Source organism: Sipha flava, unplaced genomic scaffold (genome assembly GCF_003268045.1).
Source record: "Sipha flava isolate LNK unplaced genomic scaffold, YSA_version1 252_pilon_pilon, whole genome shotgun sequence".
In the NCBI taxonomy this organism is placed as follows: Eukaryota; Metazoa; Arthropoda; class Insecta; order Hemiptera; family Aphididae; genus Sipha; species Sipha flava.
In genome coordinates this window covers 360,923-384,586 of record NW_020272904.1, presented here as the reverse complement: position 1 = coordinate 384,586, position 23,664 = coordinate 360,923, and the positions used below count along the sequence as shown (strand labels likewise).

The 23,664-nt window shown below is 25.6% G+C and overlaps 1 protein-coding gene and 1 long non-coding RNA gene across 2 annotated transcripts; one reads left to right on the top strand and one right to left on the bottom strand.

Moving 5' to 3' along the window:
• Nucleotides 1-779: 779 nt before the first annotated feature.
• Nucleotides 780-10,468, bottom strand: LOC112684619 (synaptotagmin-4). The gene is made up of 9 exons (XM_025556232.1): nucleotides 10,036-10,468; nucleotides 5,667-5,923; nucleotides 5,489-5,598; nucleotides 4,575-4,691; nucleotides 3,095-3,311; nucleotides 2,867-3,025; nucleotides 2,266-2,392; nucleotides 1,769-1,962; nucleotides 780-1,525 (listed from the first exon to the last, which is right to left on the bottom strand). The coding sequence occupies exons 1-9, from the start codon at nucleotides 10,100-10,102 to the stop codon at nucleotides 1,403-1,405; spliced, it is 1,371 nt and encodes a 456-aa protein (XP_025412017.1). The 5' UTR covers nucleotides 10,103-10,468; the 3' UTR covers nucleotides 780-1,402.
• Nucleotides 10,469-12,075: 1,607 nt separating this feature from the next.
• LOC112684620 lies at nucleotides 12,076-14,390 on the top strand. Its single transcript, XR_003148720.1, has 3 exons — nucleotides 12,076-12,969; nucleotides 13,149-13,481; nucleotides 13,882-14,390. It is a non-coding gene; the product is annotated as an uncharacterized LOC112684620 (long non-coding RNA).
• The last annotated feature ends 9,274 nt before the right edge of the window (nucleotides 14,391-23,664 follow it).

Below are 23,664 nucleotides of genomic sequence, written 5' to 3'. Positions count from 1 at the left end.
ACGTAAAATGCTAGGACGCTTAATTAATTTTAATTAAGATCACTACTATATATTTTAAATAATCATATACATTATTATATTTTGTATTCATAATCACACTATTTGATTATATCTATTTCATATTTCAAATGAATTTTGATACGTACAGTATGTAAAAATATAATGATTTCTTTATCCGTATTTTAATACATTATATAGAAATTATTTAGTACTAAAATACAATGCCAAACATCTTAAAATTATACAGGAATAAATATAAAATCATATATACTAGTATTATCTAATAAACTATTTTTAAACAGTAATCAACATGTTTATATGTCTAATACTAATGAAACATAAAATATGATTATCAAATATTTCCGTAAATATAATATTTTTAAATATTCTCATCTATAAATTGTAAAATGTTTGCTATTAGCTAAAAACATAAATAAAAATCGAACTAAATTAAACTACAAAATTCAGAGTTATTAATATTATCAAATAACCGCTTATAATATGTATTATATTATTAATTTATTCTTTCATATTTTTTGGTATTAAACGTTCATATTTGTATGTATAATGGTAGAACATATAATATAATATAAATGTACATAATATAACGTATTGTGTGCGCATGTGTAGTGATTTACCTAAAAATATTTTTAGTTGATAAATAAATATATTATACAGCTGCATTATTATTCATATTAAATTGTTTTTTTTTTCAAAGTCTAGTAGTTAGTAAACATTGTCAATGTTTCGTTTACTTGATAACTTGACTTATACTTTACTATATAGTACCTATCCTTAAAAATAACATTAAATGCTATCAACTCATGCACAGACTATTTTCTATTGATTCCAAATTGAATAGCATGCATTTTCTAACATGCAATTTTTAATTGATTGAAGGAAAAAAGGAAAAAATATTAGCTATAATGTTTTCAGGATAAAGGCAATATATAAAAAAATAAATAAAAAAAATAATAATAGGTTAGACAAATGTCAACTCAACATTTACCTTGCCAACTTCGTTAATATTTTATTCATATTATCATATTTTCATTTCACACCCTGTTTATAATTTGTCATTAATTTAATAATTTTGATACAGAGAGTCAGTAATGCAAGTTTAATCAAATAATATACTTCACATGTCGGGTCATTTCACAAGTTGTACAGGTGCATAATACAATAAAATATAAAAAATGGACATGTGATGGTTTATAATGTCAATTATACTTTAGGACAATGCACCTAATGGTATACATAGTATGTTTAAAAAATAACTATGATAGATTGTATCCATTTAAGAGGTAAATTTTGGTACAAAATATAAATTAAAACCAATAGTATAGGAAGAGTATAGATAGCATTATTTATTTTTGTTGCCATATCGTTGTTCCTAGTTAGTTCAAACAACTAATTTGTGCCAATCAGCTATTTGCCTTCGTGGTGCATTCATTACTTCTTTCCAGTGGCGTTCGGCAGTTATAGATGGGTTGTCTGGATGTCCCATCAAAACTCTTCCAATAATCTAATTACAAATAAATATTTCACTATAACAATTAAATATGCATATATATTTTATGTCAATATTCGACTAGCCTGATTTTTAAATAGTATGAAACTTATTACGTTCAAGTTCTAAATCATTAATAAAAAATAAGACAGTTGACATTTTGATGAAACTTATGAAATGTATAACAGCCGAATAGGTTAAATGGAAATTTAATTTAATTTAATTTATTTTATGGCGTAACTCTTATTTCACACTTACTTCATTTTTAGTGACTCTATCGTGATCAAAAACACAAAACTCAATGCACACATTATGTAAATCAACAACTGTCGCAGGCAAATCAAACACAAATGACTCGTTATAAACAGGATTTAATGTACGTTTCTTCATGTGTGTCCTCTTTTTTGATATACGTGTTCCATCCACTAAGAAATTTATCTTCACAAATGGATCTAAAATATATAATTGTTAAATTAGGTTTATCAAGTAAACAAAAATTAGCACTTTAATATTACTTCAAAAATAATAATTAATAACAAAAAAATCGAGTTAAAAAACAAATAAATAATTATAATGTTTCAAGGTATTACTTTGACTGCAGCTATAATTGATATTTTTAATATGAAATGAATAATTACAATTTAATTTCATATTTAAATTGTATGTTGAACTCAGAACACATATTAAGGACACAACTAATATGCAATAAAAAAGAAAAAAAATTAGTAATATTTATTGTAGTTATAAAAATATACCAGCCAATCCAGTTAAGTCCATTTTAGGTAAGTTTCTAGCTTTTAACACAACTACAGTAACCCGTCTTGTTGCTGGTTGCCAACACAAAGACACCAATAATTCTCCGCGATTGGCAATTTGGGATTGCTAAAAAATCAATAAAACTTATGAAACAAAATTAAATACAATTTCTAATAAAATTATAAAACTATTTTCAAAGTTCAGTAAATCATATGAACATTTGATTATATCAATGAGTTATATATTTAACGATGTGAAATATTAAAAAAAGTAAACAAAGTTCAACAATCAATTAAAAAAAAATCTATTATTTATGAATAACAGTATTCTGGTTGGTGATAGACAAATTAATTGTTAACTAAATATTCATAATGACTTAGAATTTTCTATTATCAAGACATTTGACGTAAGAACTAATTTACTTATATATATTTATGTGGTAATACATTTCTTTCTTAAAGATAATCTAAAGTAAAATATATAGCTTCGTAAATTAACTGATAAATAGGTAACTAAATATTTTTTTTTATTAATGTATCAGTATTTTATAATCATTACATTTGTAAAATAACTATAACCATTAAAAAATATTACACATACTTTAATACTTCGAAGTACGATGTCCTTTTGAATGGAGATTTGTTCTTTTTCAATAGATTCCAATATCTCCTTTTCGTTCAAAGTAAAGAAAACTTCCCCGATTAAGCTATCTCTAGAGTAACGGTCGAAACTCAGTATGGCAAAATGTAAAGTCATAGACTAAAAAAAAAAATTATTTTCTATTCATTGATTCAGAAATAAATCAAATAATTATCATTATTTTATCACTTGAAGTTTATTAGATTGTATTCCAAAAAATGTAAAGTCTTCGTCGTACACCGGGTTTCTTGTCTTTCTCAAAACTCGAGTTTTTACTTTGTGTTCTTTATCTGGTAATAACTGTAGTTTAACATACGGATCACTAGTGCCAGAATTTTTATCCTTTGGCATCAAGTCCATACATTTATTTATATTAACCAAAAGAACTTTTTTGTCTTTTTTGTACCTAAAAATGATTGATTGTCTTAAAAAATATTGTTTTTATAACAGTAATTAAATCTAAAATCTGAATCGGCATTGTGTTCTCAACTTTTAATTTTTAGCAGCAAACTACAACTAAATTACTGTACACTCCATTAAACCAATGTATTTTTTATTTGAACATTTGAATGGATAAATTTTTACACATTACAGGGTTATAATAAATCGTTGAATTCTGAAAAATGATTCTAAATGAAAATCCATGTAAAATATATATATATTAAATAACTCAATATTCGTGAATAAATGAATGAAACAAATAAGTTAATGCTTGCTGAAATCTGTTTAAATAACTTAAAAACAAACTTAATAAAATAAAATGTTGCTTGCAATTTTCTTCTACGAAACACCAAATCATTTATTTTATTAAAATACATGTGAACACTTGCTAGTAAGAATTAAATCAATCTTGAAATATTTTTTAAACTTTCTTTAAAAGATCATAAGATAATTATTCTGAAAGTCAGACTTTTTAATATATTATTTATGCACAATCCTCTATTAAATATTAATTTCATAAATCATATATTACAGAGGACCTACTCAAAAAAAATATTTATGGAAGAAAGAAACATCATTAAAGAAATTCGTTTATTAATTCATTCAGAACCTATGACTGTAATAATGACTGTAAAAATTAATTATTTTATGTCTATTAGGTAGCAAAATCAAATATTTTATGAGTTATTTATTTTCTTTAAAATTACAATAAACTTAATAAAATAAATACATAAATTATTTGATGTGAAGTAAGTTATTTTTCTCTTTTGACGTATAGATGTAACTTAAACAAAAAAACAATATATATTTTCAATGAGAAAATTAAACAAAAATAATCTTTTGTAATTTTAAACAATAATAATCAAACATTTTTTTGCTGATTAAAAATGATCATATTATTATGCTTAATATAACCTAGCTCACACTTGGCGCACTAATATTTATATTGTTATAGAATGATTTATGATAATAATAGGCTGATTTAAAAATATTAGAAATCAGTCACATAATTACAAGATTTTCAATATTGTATAAGCAAACTTTATATAAAACGGAAATTCACCAAGTAATAATTTAATTAAATCTCTTCATTATGGGAGTTTTGACACACTGTATTTAATAACAAAATTAACATAATCGATGTGAAATAGGTTACACGTGATGGATTTTACGGTAAAATGCATAATATATATATATATATATATATATAACTTGATTATTCACATACCGAAGTTTAAAAAAAAGTACGCCCATTTTACCAGATGAATCATTTTGACCAGTTTCTGTTGTTGGTTGATTATTTTTCGTTGATAACTTATTATCTGTTTCATTCTCATGCACAACGCTAAAATCATTAATAGAAAACTACTATTAAAAGAAATATATTAGCATAAAAACAATTGAAGCGTATAATATTGTAATTTATTTATTATATAAAATATTAATACTCACGTAATGGTCTACGTATGTATAGGCTGTTCTTAAGAAAAAGAAACTTTTTGGTTTCATCCCCTACCCCCTGCACAATCCATGTGACTTCCCTTACCTTATATAAGTATTTTTTTTAAATTTCTCACCGCTTTTATAAAACTAGTCTACAATATTTATAAACAAGTGTAAAAATGTATTTAATAATTATAGATATCGTCCTATGTCAATATCTGCAACATGAGTTTTTAACGAAACATATGTTACATATAACTCAGAAAATACATCATACTTCAAGAATAATCGAGTAAACGCTATAAAAATTAATAATAAACATTATATTAGGTTATATTGGATTTAAGTAAGCAAATCTTAGACGCAACAATATTTATCTATATGTCATAAAAATACTATATTTTTCCCCACGTGAAAGTCCTTGAATTTTTCTTGGATATTCGTTTACAAAATATACTAACGTCATATTTTTCTTCGTAAAAATAATGATTTATACGAGTAAACTAATAATATACTTTTCCTTGTAGTCATTACTTCTTTTCCATTGTATGTAAGTGTATTATTTTTGGGAAAAATAATATTAAAGCACACACAAAATAATTGTATCAAACATTTTTCTATGTATTTTATTATAAAATTACAATTTATTTTAATTTAAAGAACTAATTTTTAAATTTAAATAGGAACAATTAGACTTACGACAGCGTATGTGATGGCGGTTGCACGGTTTTTTGTTCACAAGTAGGACTTATAGTTGGTGAATGTTTTGTCATTTTTTCTGATCCTGTAGGACTAATACTTCCATCACCCTTAAAAATTGAAAATTATATTAAAAATGTTAAAACCATCATTTTCAAAAATATTAAATAGGACCTACAACAGGTGTTTTGTTGCCTGTTGGACTAGGACTTTTTTTCAAATAATGTGATCCAGCTGGATTTTTTACGGATTTTACGGCTGTGGTTGGCTTTCGGTGATAAAATGCCAAATGTGGTTCTGATGCAGCAGTTGGAAGTTTACTTTTACTTTTAAACCATAAACATTTTTTCTTAGAATAAATATAACAAGCGATAATTAAAACCCCCAGGACCAAAACCACACACCCACCATACAACATTTCAATCGTTCCATAACCTGAAATAAAAATATTTTCTATAATAGCAAATTTACAAAAATTAATTTAATAGCATGTAACATTTAATTAATTTTTTTAATCCTAACAGCTTTTTATGAAAATAATAGAATCTAAATTAGGTACAGATTATTTTAGAAAAAATATTTATTGTTTTATAGAGATAATTAATATAAATAGTAATAATTAAACATTAATGATAAAAATTAAGATCTACTTAAAATAAACGATAGTATTTTTAAATGTATATAAATTATATTTGACACTCTTCGAAAAATATTGATAAAACGTTAATAAATTTGGATTGAAATATTAAAGGCTGTTTGGCAATACATGACATATATGAACGATACGATTATATGACGCATATATGATGTTGGCATAAATTCGTCGATCAGTAGAATTTTGGCTATGTTGTAGGAGAGTTTATATCATTCAAATATAAAATATTTTACTTCAGCCAAAAAATGTTAATTTTTTAATTAAACTTATATTCACTTAAACAAATTGTAAAATAGTTTTGTGGGAATTACATTTTTAGATTGTTTAATATGTAATTTACATTGCATGTTGTTTTTTTTCTTTAATATAATATTAGTATATTACCTAATAATATAATTTAATATGTCTAGCATACTATAACTTAAAAATAAAATATAAAACACACTTATGGTGACATTTCAATTTTACGAAAAACAAAAATGTATATAAACTCTAAGAATCAAAACAAACAGCAAATAGTAAATAGAATGTAATATAAAACTAGTTTCACTATGAAAGATTGGTTAAGATGGGTTAGGTTAAGTGGACTAAATAAAGTAACATTACTATATGTGCTATATTCATAAGAATCGAATACACCATTCACAAAATAATTACTTAATGAAAAACAAACAATATAGTATAAAGCCACATAAACGACAACTTTATGTCAATTAGTATTATAATATACTCGTAATATTGAAATATTTATTTATTTTATAACATATTTTATAACTATATTAGTCTATAATTAATACATAAAAAACCACTTTAACCCGATCTACCTAAATTTAATTTTTTCGATAGTCCAATTTACTTGTTACAAATAATTAATTAATTACTTATTGTAAAATTTAGAATTTAGATAAAGATAAATTTTGTATACATTTTCAAAAAAACTTCATGTAATTATTTTAATAAATTATCTATTTTTGATAAATTTAATCAAATAGTATTTATATTTTAGATAAACGAAAAAAAAATTAAGATTCTTAATATTTCTAATACAATAAACTTTAGATGCATCATAAACTACGATCAACATGTAAAATAAATTATCTTAATATTTCTAACGATTGATATCACATTGAATAATCTCATTTAAATAAAAATACTTAAGACTAGTTATTTTCATAACAGTGAACACTTGAACAATGATTCATAAATTGAAAATCGTCTTTCTTGACTAATATTAGCAATGGATTATGTTGTATAATTAATCTTAAACATTACAAAATAAGAATTACATACAAAATATGGTATTTAGCGAAATTCAGTTCATCAAAAATGTATCAAGATTTAATTATTACTTAGACCAGTGGTTTTCAACCTAGGGGTCACCATCCCCAAGAGGATCGCGAATCATAGGTTTAGGGGTCACCAAAAATAATAGATAAAATAATTTTTCCATATTATTTAAAAATAAAATAAAGTTAATTATTTATTTTGTGAAATTTTTAAATGTAAATAAATCAAAATTGACTATCGTGTAAATATTTTATCGGCAATTCAATCAAATTTTGATAAATAAAACAAATTTTTTCTTTTGGAGGGGTTGCATTACAAAAAAATAAAAAATGTGGGAGTTTCAATTCGAAAAAAGTTTAAACCCACTAAATTAGACGGTTTTTATTTTATAACATTTTTTCCAACTTAATATATTTATATTTTATATAGCCTTGCAAATTTTACAATACTTCATACTGTTAGTCTTCTCTAAGATTGATATCAAATTTAAAAAAACCTTATGAGTGTTTTCAAATAGTTAAGAAATTATATCTTTCTATACATCACATAAAAATTCACAAAATCTTGCAAAATATTATAATCATTAATTTAATATTATTTTTGTGTTCTCAATACATTTGTACTCTAGAGCTTTTTTGTAAAACTTTTGATAATCTTTTATTATTACAAAATCGATAGACTGAAAGAAATTAAGAACTCCTCATATTAAAATTAGTAACTTTTTCTCAGAATTTACGCTTATAATACTATTAATTTATGTATAATTTAATTATTGATTTCTATTGTATATTAATGATATAAACTAACATATAATTAAATTCTACTCGTATAGTTGAAGGAAGAGTATAATAATTACAATTATTAAATACCTACTGAGAACAATTTTTCTAAATATGTTTCAAGTTTTTAAATGCTGTATTTAACATAAAAAAAATTTACTTTTGTTGATTTTTAGAATTCCAATTTGTTTAATTCTATTTAGTAAAATGTTAAGAAACAAAATCAGAAAAATCAGAGTCAAATTAAAATAGACAAATTATGAATAACAAATTAAAACATATAGGTTATAAACCATATATTTTCGAAAATTATTATTGCATCAACTGGCCAATCGGTATGTTAAAAAAAATGAAACATTTAAAAACTAGAATTTAATATCACGTTGGTAATACGTTGTATATTGAATATGTTACACTTTATTTTTTTTTCGTACCTGAAATTATTCATATATACTGGAAAAAGTAGGGTAAATTTAGAGTATAATCCAAAACATTTTGTAAATGTTGTTTATAAGCAGGTCATGGAAAAGAACATTCAAATTATAAATTTGGTCGATACCCTCCATTCAATACAGTTCGTTTTTACTTTAACTAGTTAAAAAACGTGTGTTTTACATTTTTTTTTTTTTTTTTGCGAATTTCAATCATTAGTTTGACTGATCAGTGTTCTATAAAAAAATATACCGAAAAACACGTAACCTTTTTTTTTAATTCAATCAATCATACATAATAAAGATTCATTAGTATTTTTTTAACGTAATTTAACACAGTTTAATTTTTTTGTTCTTTAACTTATTCTAATGATCTAAATTATGTCTTAATAGCCAAACGGTAACGTATGTATAATTGGCTAAGCAATAAAATATTTAATAATGATTTATGATATGATGCGATTCTTAAAAAATATTCATATAGGTTTTCGATTATTGTTATATTTTGATTTATAAGTATACATATGAGTAATAAATTAATCGGAATTTGTATATTTATTCTTCAAAAGTAAATATTATATTTGTTCGGCTTGTAATAAAATTCCGGAAGGATAAGATTCTATTAACATTTATTTTATCTTTTCGATTGTATCTGTAATGCACATACATTCTAAAGTTATGTGTGTGTGTGTTGTTAATTTGAAGAAAAAATAAGCACATTAATTGAAGCTTATTTTTTTGGGGAGCGGAGGTTAATTAACCTTCTTCAAAATTAATGGGGTGTAAATCATTTACAATCAAGTGGTATATACTGTATATCTTAATTCGTAGTTATTAAAATACAATCTTTGAGAGGAGGGTAATCGTTCCTACCCCTCTAAATTACGTGCCTGAGAAGAAAAAAGTATTAAAAATGATTAATTGTTGTGTAAACGTATTGTTTACGAGAACATTTGTGGTCTAAAAATTGTATTCAATTTTAAATAGTACAACATTTCAAGATCGTTTACGCTATCCAAAATACATCACGTTAACTATTTTTAGGCATAAACCATAGAGAGCATTATCAATTGACTATATGTTGTACTTAATAAATATTACAACGCTCGAACTGTGCAAAAATAACTGCAATATAACCCTCACACGACGTACACTTTACTAACGCGCCCCTATGCGTAGTTTTCCATTCTCGTCACCACATCACATGATGATGATGAAGTTGTTAACACGTAAAGTGTCCCTCATAATATCACGTATAAATATTTATAATATGTTTTTATTTTTTATTTTATTCTCATGCGTACCTACGATAAAACTTACGGACAATAATCATAGTTTTAACAATAATAATAACGATAATACGATCCTGTTAGTCGTACGAATAATACCACTCACTTGGAAACACGATGTACTCGGTTTTTTCGACAACAGGGTCTTGGCTCACGAATCCCGTGGCAGGCATGGCGGACGAATTGACGAACGCGTGCACAATGGATAGAGGTGCTTATGGTTTTTCCGAGGAAACCACCACCGGACTACTGTATTGTATCAGAAAACCGTACACTGACAAAGATGGTCGACGGGTGGTGGGCGCGCTCGATAAAATGAATGATACGCTCCTGCCGTTTCCACCCAACCACCACCTTCAACGGACAGGCGCACAAACGACTTTACGTGCACCAAAACACACTTGTTAAGCTCAAAAAGCTTGGACGTGGGCAGTTATTTAAAATCTTCTTACCGTGGAAATGGATTTGCCGTCGATAAAATATACACAAAACGCGACCATCACAACAGTGTTACTTGTATCATGACGATTGTTATAAAACAAATGTTATCCTCGTCCAGAACACTAGAATTTAATGGAAATTAATGTTTTTTTTTTTTTTACTTTAATATGTACTGAAAAAATAAACTTCATAATTTATATAGCTATAGTTTTCTTTTTTTTTTTCATAAGATCTATTACTACCTAAGTACTATCTTTTGTCTCAAACCTACTGATACAATTGAAATTCAAATAAATTAATATAATATAATACTGTCCAGTTAATCTACAATTAAAATCGATTAAAAATTTATTCATCTCAAATTTTGTTCAATAATCATTTTATACTCTAAATATTACAATTTTTATTTGGGTTTGGAATTTTATGATACACGATTTTTCTTATAATTTAATTTCAAAATTAACTTTAAATATAATTTAGATGGGCATATTATTATTCAATAATTGTGAACTTGATTAAATATTAAAATAAAATATTTTACATATTAGTAAAATATGTAAGACGGGATGACTTTAAAGACTCATTAAACCCCCAAAAAAAAAAAGAAAGAAAATAATGTATTTTTGTTCACAAGAAAATAAATTATTGATATCATCAAGTTATCTATAAAATACTCTTTATTAAAAAGAAAAGTTGGAAAATATTTCTTTTAAATTTTATTTGAAAATTTAAATTGTATGAATGTTGTATTTTGTTTACATACCTGGTTTATGATATATTTAAAACGAATGTATTGATTATTGGCTTTAACACTCTACCATTAACAACAAGATGGCAGTAGTACTTACAAATTCATACGATATTTATGATATGGCATTGTTAGTATTTGTAACTAGATAGCGGTATAATCATATTATTTTAACTGTATTTAAAACAGGTGTACTCAACCTTTTTCAACTTTCTCATATCCTCATGGCCGGCGGAAAGCACATGCGACCTGTGCGATTTCGCAGGGCGTCAAATTTTTTTAGAATTTTAGGGGTGGCATCGTTTATAAATAGAAATATGTATTTTTCATCATCACTCATTTTATTTACTTATTGTAAATCCAAAATAATGTATACGTATTATATATTATTTTGACTGATACTATGTCATATTATATTATGTAGTATTAAAAAAAGTAATAATTTATAAACCATACAATATGGGAATTTACTTCAGTAAGTGAAAATAATTGAAAATTAAAAATTATTATTTTTATTGGAGATATAGGTGTGATAATGGGTAACAGAGTAATTTAAAATATTAATTGTAGTATTAATAGACAATAGTATATATTTAAATTTTAAATATAAAAAAAAATATTCTAATTTAATTCCCAAGTGTGTGAGTACAGGTTCAGTGGTAAAAGAATTCAAGAAGCTATAGTGTCAAATATTTTTATTCTTTATGGTTTTTTTAGAAATATGTTTTTAACACTTAATTTAAATTTATGTACATCTTGAAAATCACAAGTTTTATAATCTTATAATTTATCGGTACGTGAGAAATTTAATCACAGCAAAAACCGCACAATAAAAGTAATACAATTATATTTTAGAATATTATACAAATTTTCTTTAAAATCTAAAATTTTAAGAAAAAAATGCCCCCCCCCTCCCACATTATATAAAAACTACAAAAAATTACCTAAAATATGAAAAAATTACAAGTTACTTGAACATAAATATTAAATATAGACAAATTAGCCATTTGTCCATGTTTTGGTTAAAAGTTTATTTTACACATCGAATTTTGTATTGATAGAGTAAAAAGTAAAGCACTATATCGGATTTTAATAAGCGACATTCAGGTACAAAATATAAAAAAAGAAAATATAAAAAAGAAGCTGAACTTGAAAAACAGTCAGATTCAATTAAAAAAATGTTGACAGGTTTTTCCTCTTCTTTAGGTAATTCAAATGTTGTAGTCGTAGTACAAACCAGTGAATATGGCCGAAAACGTATAATTAAAAGTAAGTGACTACTCGGACGACGGTCTCGAATCGCCGCATGAGCACCTGCGTGCAACCAACTAACCATTAATGCGTTTTTCATTACGAAAAAACCATGCGCTGTGCACGTGGTCGGACGCGTCGCCGGGACCGTACCGAACAGAATGTACATGATCATGGACTTACTACCCGGACGGCACGCTATGGAACTATTCCGCGGAAGTGAATCACACGGCCGGTGGCGTACGAGTGGTTCTCGCAGTTGTGCTCGGCATCGGTTAGGTTAGGCACCGGGACGTCAAGATGGAGAAGGTGTTGCTGAACCGGCGGAAGAATATCCGGTTGGCCGTCTTCGAGTGTGCATGGTCGTCAAAACGCCGCGGTTAGGTTAGGCGCGCCGTCGACGGCGTCGCAACCGTCAGGCCGTCAACCTGTCCGCGTGCGGCACCCTGATGTACATGTCGCCGGAACGTTTGTCCAGCGTCCCGTACAACGCGCAGCTGGCCTACGTGTGGGCCGCCTCGGGTACTGCTTTTCCGTCTGGTCGTCGGCCGGTTTCCGTTCATGTACCAGAAATCTTCTGCGAATGACGTAGATTCACTGGTAAGTTTTACAGACGTTCTTAGGTGACTGAAACGACCGCACCGTACTGCAACTGAGCGAAAACTACGTTTAAAAATGCATGCAAGACCGTTCGAAATTTTATTTTCCTGGGTCATTCTGTGTTCATGTCTAGGCTCGTGTTGAACGCCAAACTAATTTTATAATACTACTGTTTTCAGATATTGGAAAGTCAGAAAAATGGATACGCCTTTAATACAGATGAAAGACAACGTATATTAGTCGAGTTTTTCAGAATTTTAGATTTTCAGAAAAAATGTTGGTAAATGAATCGGATAGAGAAGAAATTAAAAATCTTTAAAAAAGATAATTGGATGGTTAAAGGAGCACAAAACTCCAAAAATTATTTTTTTTTAATTTAGTAGTGTATTCAATTTTATGAAACATGGATTGATAAAACGTTTATACTAAAATAATTGAATGATTTATGCAGAATAATTAAAATATGACGCACGACGTTACCGGGCTCTACTTGTAACAATAGCCAATTTTACGTAAGTTAAACATGTACCTATAGTCACAATCAGTGGCGTAGTTACGGGGAGGGTGTAAGGGGTTTCCACCCCCCCCCCACAGATTTTTTTTTTAATGATATTTGATTATTATTTATTAATATTTATATATACGTATTATAGTAAAATATTTTGATTTTACTATGATTAGGTATATATTAAAAATTGAATAACAAAATAATTTTCATTAATACGGGACATAATAACACTATTTTAAATGTAATATTATATATGATCTCGTTTTAAGATATACTACGAACACTTAAAAACTTACTCTTAAATACCCCCCCCCCCCAGAAAAGAATTGTATCTACGCTACTGGTCACAATAACGTTAAGATTAATATTTTAAGTTCTTGATACGCGGAACATCCTTTTAATAGGTCGCTAATTCAAACGACTTCAGTTAATCCTAAGTTTATACGAGGTATATCAGAAAATAATTTCTTAGTGGCCAACAATTCAACGATGACGACAAGATAAAAGAAGATGTAATCATTCGTAGTTGTAATCAAAGGTAGCATCTTTCTATGATGAAGGAATACAAAAACTAGTGCTCCGTCATAAGTGCATAAATAAAATCATTTTTATACATATGTTTTACTTACTCGTACTTTTATTATCCGACAGAACTTACTTTCTGGTCATACACTGTACAAATAATTTAATATTCAAATTATGTTGTAAGGGTCCGATAAAGTCACAAAGCTACTCATGGAGTATTAAAATCTTCAAAGTATTAATATTTTTTGTATTATTGTTTTACCAACCTATTTCTTATAATCATGACAACATTATTGTCCCAATTATCAAAAACAAAACATAATTATATCAGTTGTGTGCTCCTTTAAGATGTCAGTAAATATTTTAGTTCCGTTTTCTTTATAGTTTAATAAACCTGTTAAAAAACATTAAAAAGTGAGATATTAGAATTCATCAAAAATATGACATTAAATTTGAGTTTAAATTTCTGACTGTAATTTTTTTTTTTAATAGGTCGAAATCGTTATATATAGCGTTACATTTTGTAACATTTATTAAATTCAATTTTATGATAATAATGAAACCAATAAGCTAATTTAAAGAATCTATGGTATAGTTAAAATTATATAATATTCAATAAATGGCATAAGAATTTTATACATTTTATAACCGTAGTAAGATATACCAAGGGCGTGTTAAAGGTCAATAAATAGGAAAGCAAAATCATTTTGGGCCTCTATGTATATTGATAAAGAAATATGTAAATAAGAATAAGAAAAAAAAATTTTTCCCTACTTCGCTCGGACAATTATTTCTTCAACTTCACATTTTTATTGAATTTCAATCTTTGTTAAAGACATAATGTATGGTTACAATTATATATTTTTGATCTATAATTAAATTATATTGTCATAATAACATCAATGTTAATATAACCTACATAATTATAATATAATTTAGGTGCCTATATCTATAAATCATTATTCATTTTTTTTGTATTTGTCTATATGCAAATATATGTAAATTAATATATTATTAATTATTACCTGTATAGTATACCTAATATGATGTACTATTTAAAAGGAACTGTTGTGACTATGTATTATTACTGTAATATAGTTATAATTATATCACTAAGATAATAAGTAGAAGTTGGATTTTGATGCAATTGCATCTTTTTTCTGATGTTCAAACACATAAGTTCGTAAGACTAAAATTTGTTTCAAGGGATACTGCTTAATTTAATGTAGTTTTTATTTTGCAATTTTTTTCATTTTATGACAAATTTAACTTTATATGCATTTTTAGGGCATATGTTGCTATTTTTAGGACATTTTTCAAGTTTTTAGAGCATTTTTCAGAATTTACCAAGAATTTAAATTTTTAAATATATATTAAGGTAGGTATTTGATCATGCGTTTCGGCATTTTTTCGCTTAAAACTTACACGTTTAGTAATCCATTAATTTGATAAATTAATAAATACGAATACATCGATCCATGTTCCTATTTTATCAAAAATAGAACAAAATTAATATAGTCGAAAAAATATTTTTATTTACAAAAGTCTAATGACGATTTTAACAGCAAGTTAAGATTTAAATAAATTTAAATAAAATGTAAATATTAAACAAATAAGCACCGATTTTTTTATTATTATGTTAAATAAATATAATTAAATATGTTTGGTAATATAATTTTTATAATATAATTATTATACTATAATAAATACATTTTTAAACGTATTATTATGATTTTTAAAGCATTTTTTGCTACTTTTAGAGCATTAAAATCTCAGCCCTAATAATAAGTAATACAATAATTCAAACCAACTTCAAAAATATCGATATCACAAATAATAGAATATTATTTCCACATCTCTCTTCCTTATCAAGTTTAATAACTGTATCTTAAATCATAAAACCGTATTTGTTAAATTACGGGAGGTCTATTATTATTTTCCCATATATATTTATATACCTATACACTCGTATAATTTTAATTTTTAATAAATGAATAATTAACTCTTTACATATTATGATATATTACATAAATGTCATATATGAAGTACTCTGATTTATAATATAACCTATAATAGTACATGACTATATAACTATAAATTTTAATTCTGGAGTTTCCAATATATTTACATGGTACCTTTTAGAGTGAAATCTGGATTATTGTTTATATTAATTGTAAAAATATGTATTCATCCTATTTTCGATAACATTGTGAACTAAATTAATCTTTATGCAACACAAAATAACAAAAATTTGAAACTAACTGAAAAAGAACTATATACATTTTTGGGAATAAATGTTTGCATGGGGTACAATAAATTACCATCATAAAAGTTGTATTGGAATACAAATGAAGATTTAAATGTAGGTTCAATTTCTAAAGCCATGTCTAGGGAAATTTTGAGAAATTATATCAAATATTCACTTTAATAACAATTCAAATTTACTAGATAATTAAGACAAATTATATAAATTACGTCCTATCATTGATGCTCTAAACAAAATTTTCTCCGAAGCATATCATGGAACTCTCGAATTAGGTGTTGACGAATCGATGATAAAATTTAAGGGTCGAAGTACACTTAAACAATACAATCCCATGAAACCAATTAAACGTGGATATAAATTATGGTGCATTGCAGATCAAAAAGGTTACATTTTAAATTTTCAGTATACCAAGGCAAAAATTAAACTTTGGAACAAGAATTTGATAAGTATAATTTGGACGAAAGGGTAGTACTTATGTTAACTAAACCATTTTGAAAACAACATAGAATAATATTTTTGATAACTATTTCACATAAATTTCACTTTTGGAAACATTAAAAAAATGAAATGACATTAGCTTGTGGTCTTCTTCTTCTTCTGGCTTTATCTACTCTGCAAGAGTTTTTCCGCCATCACAAATTCACGCCACTTCTCTCGATCATGAATTATATTTCTCCAATTATTTACTCCTATTCTTTTTAAATCTTTCTTGACCATGTCCATTCATCTATTCCTCGAGCGTCCTCATGGTCTCTTACCCGTTGGCTTGTGGCATACGAAATAATCGTAAAGAAATGCCACAAAATCTTAAAAAAGATTCAGATATAGTACGTGGAAATTTCGACAGTAGATTTTCTAATTCTGGAATAGGTGTATTTAAATGAAAAGATAATAATGCTGTATATTTGGCATCAAACTACCATGGTAATGAAACTACGACTATATACTACGAAATATAACTTCCTAAACATTTGTTTAAATCATAAATACTTCATTTTTATCTTATAATATTAAAATTAAAATTATTTTCATATATTACAATTAGAAATATGAATTCAAAATCAGCATGCACAAAGTCCCGGTGGGACATATGAGTCCCAGTTAAAAAAAGGGGAAGGGTAAAAAAAAAAGTTTGAAAAAAAATCAGAGTTTTTATTTAGACTATAATAAAAGGTTCTATCAAAAAAAAAAAAATTACTTTTTTCATTTTTTCTTAAAGCCGGACTCGAAGGGTTAAAGTGATTATAAAAAATATATATATAATATTTATTATGTACTTTTACCAAGATTATTGTATAGGCCATCAAAACAGATTTATGTGGTTGCTGTGGTCTTAACATAAATACTATAGCTTGGCAACCAATACCGATTCATAAAGCTTTTGCCTATTACAATAATACAGCTACCCCCCCCCCCCGTTGTGAAGCTTTCACAAATCCTACGCTATATCGATATTGTTCTGCGTACATGTTCGGAAAACGTATAAAAACATTGGATTAGTAATCTATAGTGCTTTTATTATTTGGGTTCAACTAACGCGTAGATCGATCTAAATAAATAAGAATATAAACCTATCTACTTTTAATTTTTGCTAAAAATTACTAGCTTTAAAATAATGAAAACATGAAAACATAAGAATAATATAAACCTCATAAATAAAAGTTTATTTTCCGCTAAGTAATTAATTAGTTTCTATTAATAGCTGTTTATTTCAAATAGCATATTATAAGGTTTATAAAAAATTTATTGTTTTCAAACAAAATTCCAATAAAAAAAAAAAAAAAGCTTATACATTTATTAAACTATACGGTAACAATGAAAGAAGTAAAAAAATATTTTTTTAAAATGCACGAAAATGTTGAATTTGCTTTCAATAACTTAAAGTCATTGAAAACTTCTATTAAAACAATGCCCTTAGTTCTTATATAGTACACTTATAAAATTGTATATATTCTAATTTATTGAAATGTCTTTGAGAAAATGAGAAAGATAAGAAGATGAAAAAATAAAAAATTGAATAGTACACAAAGTTATTTAATCAATAACCTATGTAACATATATAATGCACTTGTGCATGTATGTATTGATTAAACATAGGATGTAACGTAGTTCATTATTCATACAAAAATATAAAACAAAAAAAAAAATGTTGATATTTTTATTTTTCATTTATTTACTTATTTAAACGTCATACAAATACACACAATATATTATGTGATATGTTCTACTGACTTCGATAGGTGCGTAACCTGTGTGTAGTAAAATTAATTAGATAAAACAGTCCTTTGTAATCGAATATATATGTTTACCAATTTTGTTAAAAGCATTGGGAAAGTTAGAAAATATATGATACATAAGACCACCGACAGTTGGCCGGTCATAATACTCGGAATCGAATTTATATCGTTCGACCGTGCGGGGTTAAATGCGTGTAGCACTAGCCATATTTAATGCTGAACATTAATTGCATGTACATACCACACCGAGTTCGGTTTCATGTGGTTATTGTATTTATTATATAATTTCAATATGAAAATGTTTTTAATAAAGCTTACTAACCTGCTATTTGATAAGATGAACGTAAAATATTTACTTCAGCGATTGCTGCGTTTGTATTTGTATGATAATTTTTGTTTTGAGAAATGTGACGGGAGTATGGGACAATAATTTTTAACAATTATTGTTAACCATACTGTGGTCGTTGTATTCAAATCTTACTATGACCTGCGTAATTTGTACACTTGCTACATCAACAACATTCAGTATGTCTATTTGATGTAAGGTCGAAAAAGGTTTAAGCCGGAAAATATATTTATCAAATGGTCATTCTTTCTACGTATAGTTGTTAAAAACAAGTCTAAAGCCGGGTTCACACTACACTGTGCCGTGTCGTGCATCTAAAATAATTATCTCCGATTGGCTGAACCATATTTTTACATCAAGTTATACTGTATAATAAATCACAAGTTACCTCACAAACTATAAGATACCGTGAAGTATCTAACTTTTGAGCGTGTGGTTACCGATTTTAATAGTAATAATTTAATATTCTATGATAACATTATTTATAATAACAAAGGGCTCGGAAGATGTTGTATTTGCATGATTTTATTGGGCTATTCAATTTATTGCTAAGTAACCTTGAAATTATTTTCATGACACTATGAAAAACCTAATGGGAACATTTTGAAAGAAAATTTCGAATTTCAAACTATTTATTTTATTTTATTTTATCTTATATGGTATATTTATACCTAGAAATTATGTTTATCTTAGTATAATATACTAACAACATTTGTACTGTTATGTACGAGTAAATTTAATAAAATATCTTTATTTATGAACGTTTTTGCGTTAAAAAAACATTAAGTGCATATTTTTACATTTTTAAGCGTATAAGTGCATGCTTATTTAGTACTTTTTAAGTGCATTAAGTTTCGAGCCCTAATAATAATATAATACATACTGTCTACTATATAATTTAATATTCATCAGTTATTATTTATTGAAACTTATGAAAATATTTCATACTTAATAAAAAACCTGCAAAAATATGTAACCAAAATTTGATAGCATCACCATAAGATATATATTGGTATCACACATTATCAAAGCACATGGTCTGGTAAAATACATGTCACGGTGTAGTGTGAACCTGGCTTTACAGCCTTAAAGACGAAAGAATGACTGACGTAGTGACGTATGATGACGATCCCACACCCACATCGTCTTTTCCACATAGGATCTGGTGATAACTCATTATACTGATAGGTGTTGCTAAGAGATGCAAATTCTGTATTGGATTATAATGCTTTTCTCTAGATAATTAAGTTGCAAAAGTATTAACACCAATGAAAGAATACGATTAATACTAGAGCATCGATTATATTGAAAAAAAACTTCAATGATAACAAGTCTTTAATATTAAAAATATAAATATAACTAATAATATTTTATATTTTAATCATTTAATTTTTTTATTAAAACATTTTTTGAGAAAAGGCATCGACTGAAATAACTATTGATAATTTCTTATCTATCACTATTGTTAAAATTAAATTTGATTTTGTTTTTTTTTTTTATATCTAGTTTACTGATACACTCAGAATATTCCAGTTTTAATTCTGAAAGAACTGTTCAGAGCACATAAAACATCATAATTATATATTCTATATTGGTACATATTATAGTATAATATTTTTATTTTTATTATTATTATTGTTAATATTTGTATTAGTATAATTATTAAAGAATACTTTTTAGGATGGATACAACTTTTTTAATAATTATTTATTAATGTACAATTTATTATTCGCGAAAAATAGGAAATAGAGGCAGAAGAGAGATGAGAATTATTTCTAAGAAACTGGGTTATTATTAGTCCACTTCTTTCGTAACATATTCCTAAGAATATATATTCTTGTAAAAGGGGTCTATCGCTGTATAAAAAAAAATCAAACTAAACTCCGAAAAACGTTGCGCCGTTGCTGAACTACATTATACGTGAGCCAAAAATATAATAAATATTGTTTTTTTATTCAAAGAGACATTTATTAGGTAATGCGCACTTGAGAGGAAAAAATTTAAAAATATTTACATTGTTCTTCGTAGGGGTTCGTCGTTCAATCACACGCTGCATGAACGCTCCGCTGATATTATATAATAATAAATACCTATGGTTCATGAATGCAGTAAACTCATATACATTTATAAATATATCATTTTTTATAATTTAAAAGTGTATTACTAAGCTGATTAAATCAGTGTATGAAAAACTAAAAACAAAATCGTTATTGTGTTTAAAATGAAATAAAAATAAAACCAATGTTATACCGTTTGAACTGTGCTACAATAATGTTCTTTACTAATATATTAAAGTACTGATGCTTAATTTTGTTTTATAATTCTTAAATAAAAAAATAATAGATATTAAATAACTAGTAAAATTCATTACGTATTTCCTTTAATCGTACATACCTAAATAATCATTATATATTTTAAACATCTAGAAAACATATTGTAGTATATTAGCTATGAGTAAAAATAATGTAGTATAAATTGAAAACAATGATGCAATAAACTTGAAGTAGACGTTTTTAACTTGGAAAATGTATTACTCTCTCATAAAAACATAAAGAATTTTGATGGTCCAAGTGTAAAAAACATATGTGATGTAAGAATCTAAAATTAGATTGGCTTAAAAGAACTGAAACTAATACGGATAATAATCAAAAATAATAAATTTTATACTATACCGGAAAATAAATCCAATTTATATCTGAACATTGCACGTAATTTAAGAACAATGTCATGTAAGTAAATAAAATATACGGTCAATAGGTTACATATTTTATACTACTATAATATATTGATACTATTTTTAGTGTTTAAATCGATTTTAAAAATCGGTCATCAAAATGTTCATTGGACAAATGTACTAATAAACATTCGTCGAGTTCATGAAAATGTAAATAACGTTCAATTTCCAAAAAAGGCAGAAGACAGATCCGAGAATTCATCCAACTCAACTAACACTTTATTAAATTGTCCAAAAAGTACAATACAAAAGCTACCAAGGTTCGCAAAACAATTTATTGAACTTTCGTCAGTACGTTATAAACCAACAAAAACCAATACAAAACAATGCATAAATGACAAAACTATCAATCAACGTAAAAAGTGTCAAATTCCCTGTTCACAAACTAATTTCCTTGACGATGAATGCTTTAAAACTTCTTATTTAATTGAAATACCTATTTCAAAACAAAAAAAAGACATAGAATGATGAATTAAAACAAATTTTAAAAATAATAACATCCTCTTCGTTGATTACCTATCCATATATATATATATATATTTAAAAAAATTATTTAACGGTTTTGAACATATAATAAGTGTTCTCTTTTTTTATTATTAAAGATATTATGTAAGCTGAAACTAATTTAAAACTATAAATTGAACTACAAAACTCGTATTTTATATGATAATTATTAATATTCTGATGAAAACAAATAAATTTAAATAAAATTAAATTAAATAAAAGATTTTTCTATGGGGAATTTTTGAATTGCATTATTGAAATATATTTGTAATTTATTATTATTATTTTTTTTTATATATATAATATACAAACCATTAAATCATAATACACATTTGAAAAATTTGTGTAAATATAACGATAATCGGTTGAAAACAACGTTTATTGAGAGTCATTGACCACGATACCTCTCCAAAAGCTTCAACCGTAATAAATAATAAACATTTTAAAAATCTTGAATTCGATCCATTTTTGATCAACCGAATAAAATAATATTTCATAGTTTTAAATTATTATATAATAACAGTTAATAAGATATAAATGTTATAACATTATAACATTATAACATTATATTATTATAACATTATAACATATAACATTATATTATTATATATTGCACAATAATTGATTAAATACTTTGTTATATTACTACTATTACTATTAAATTTTTTATTTTCTCATATTTTATAGACATTTTATTAAAATAAATTATGTTTATATATTTATGTATATTATCAATATTTTAATACTAAATATATATTTTATGCATTATAGTGAATTCAACTTTTTTACATAAATATATTTAAAATATGCTTAAAAATAATACCTGCGAACGTGAGTACTGAACAAAAAATGTATCTATAAACTCCAATTAAATTGTATACTGTAAAAATCTTCACTGTGTATTAAAATATCAAAAATATAGTTTTTGTGATTATTTTAGTGTAAAATTATACTAGATTAAAATTAATAATCAGACGGATACATTATATTCAATTAATATATATATTATATCATATATGTATATACTTGAGATTATTTTATAAATATATGGTATGTTTGTTCATAAGAATATTTGTTTATTCTATTGTAAGACAATAGGTAAACTTGAAAATTATTTTCATACATAAAAACTAAACAATAACATGGACTAAATATTTTATGTTTTAAGCACAAATTTATTTATCTACCTAAAAACGTACTTAAATAAATAATTATATAAAAACATCAACATTCAGCAGATAAAAACTGTGCAATTGCAGTATTTTATCTATATAGCTATATAACTTGGTTAGCAACTGCAGAAGGTGAGCCAATAATTGTACAACAAAAATCACTCATATTCATCAACCAAAAAAAAAACATGTTTATTCACTCAATAATATTAATAAAATAAACAAGATTTCTATCAAATAAACAACAATACATTTTAAATAAATTAATGAACGCATGTTGAATTTGAACGTTTAAATATGTAATTTTTTAATTAACGTTTCAATTCCAACAATTGTTTCTATATGACTAGTTTGACTCGTATTAATTCATTATTTACATGAATAATAATTAAAAATACACGAA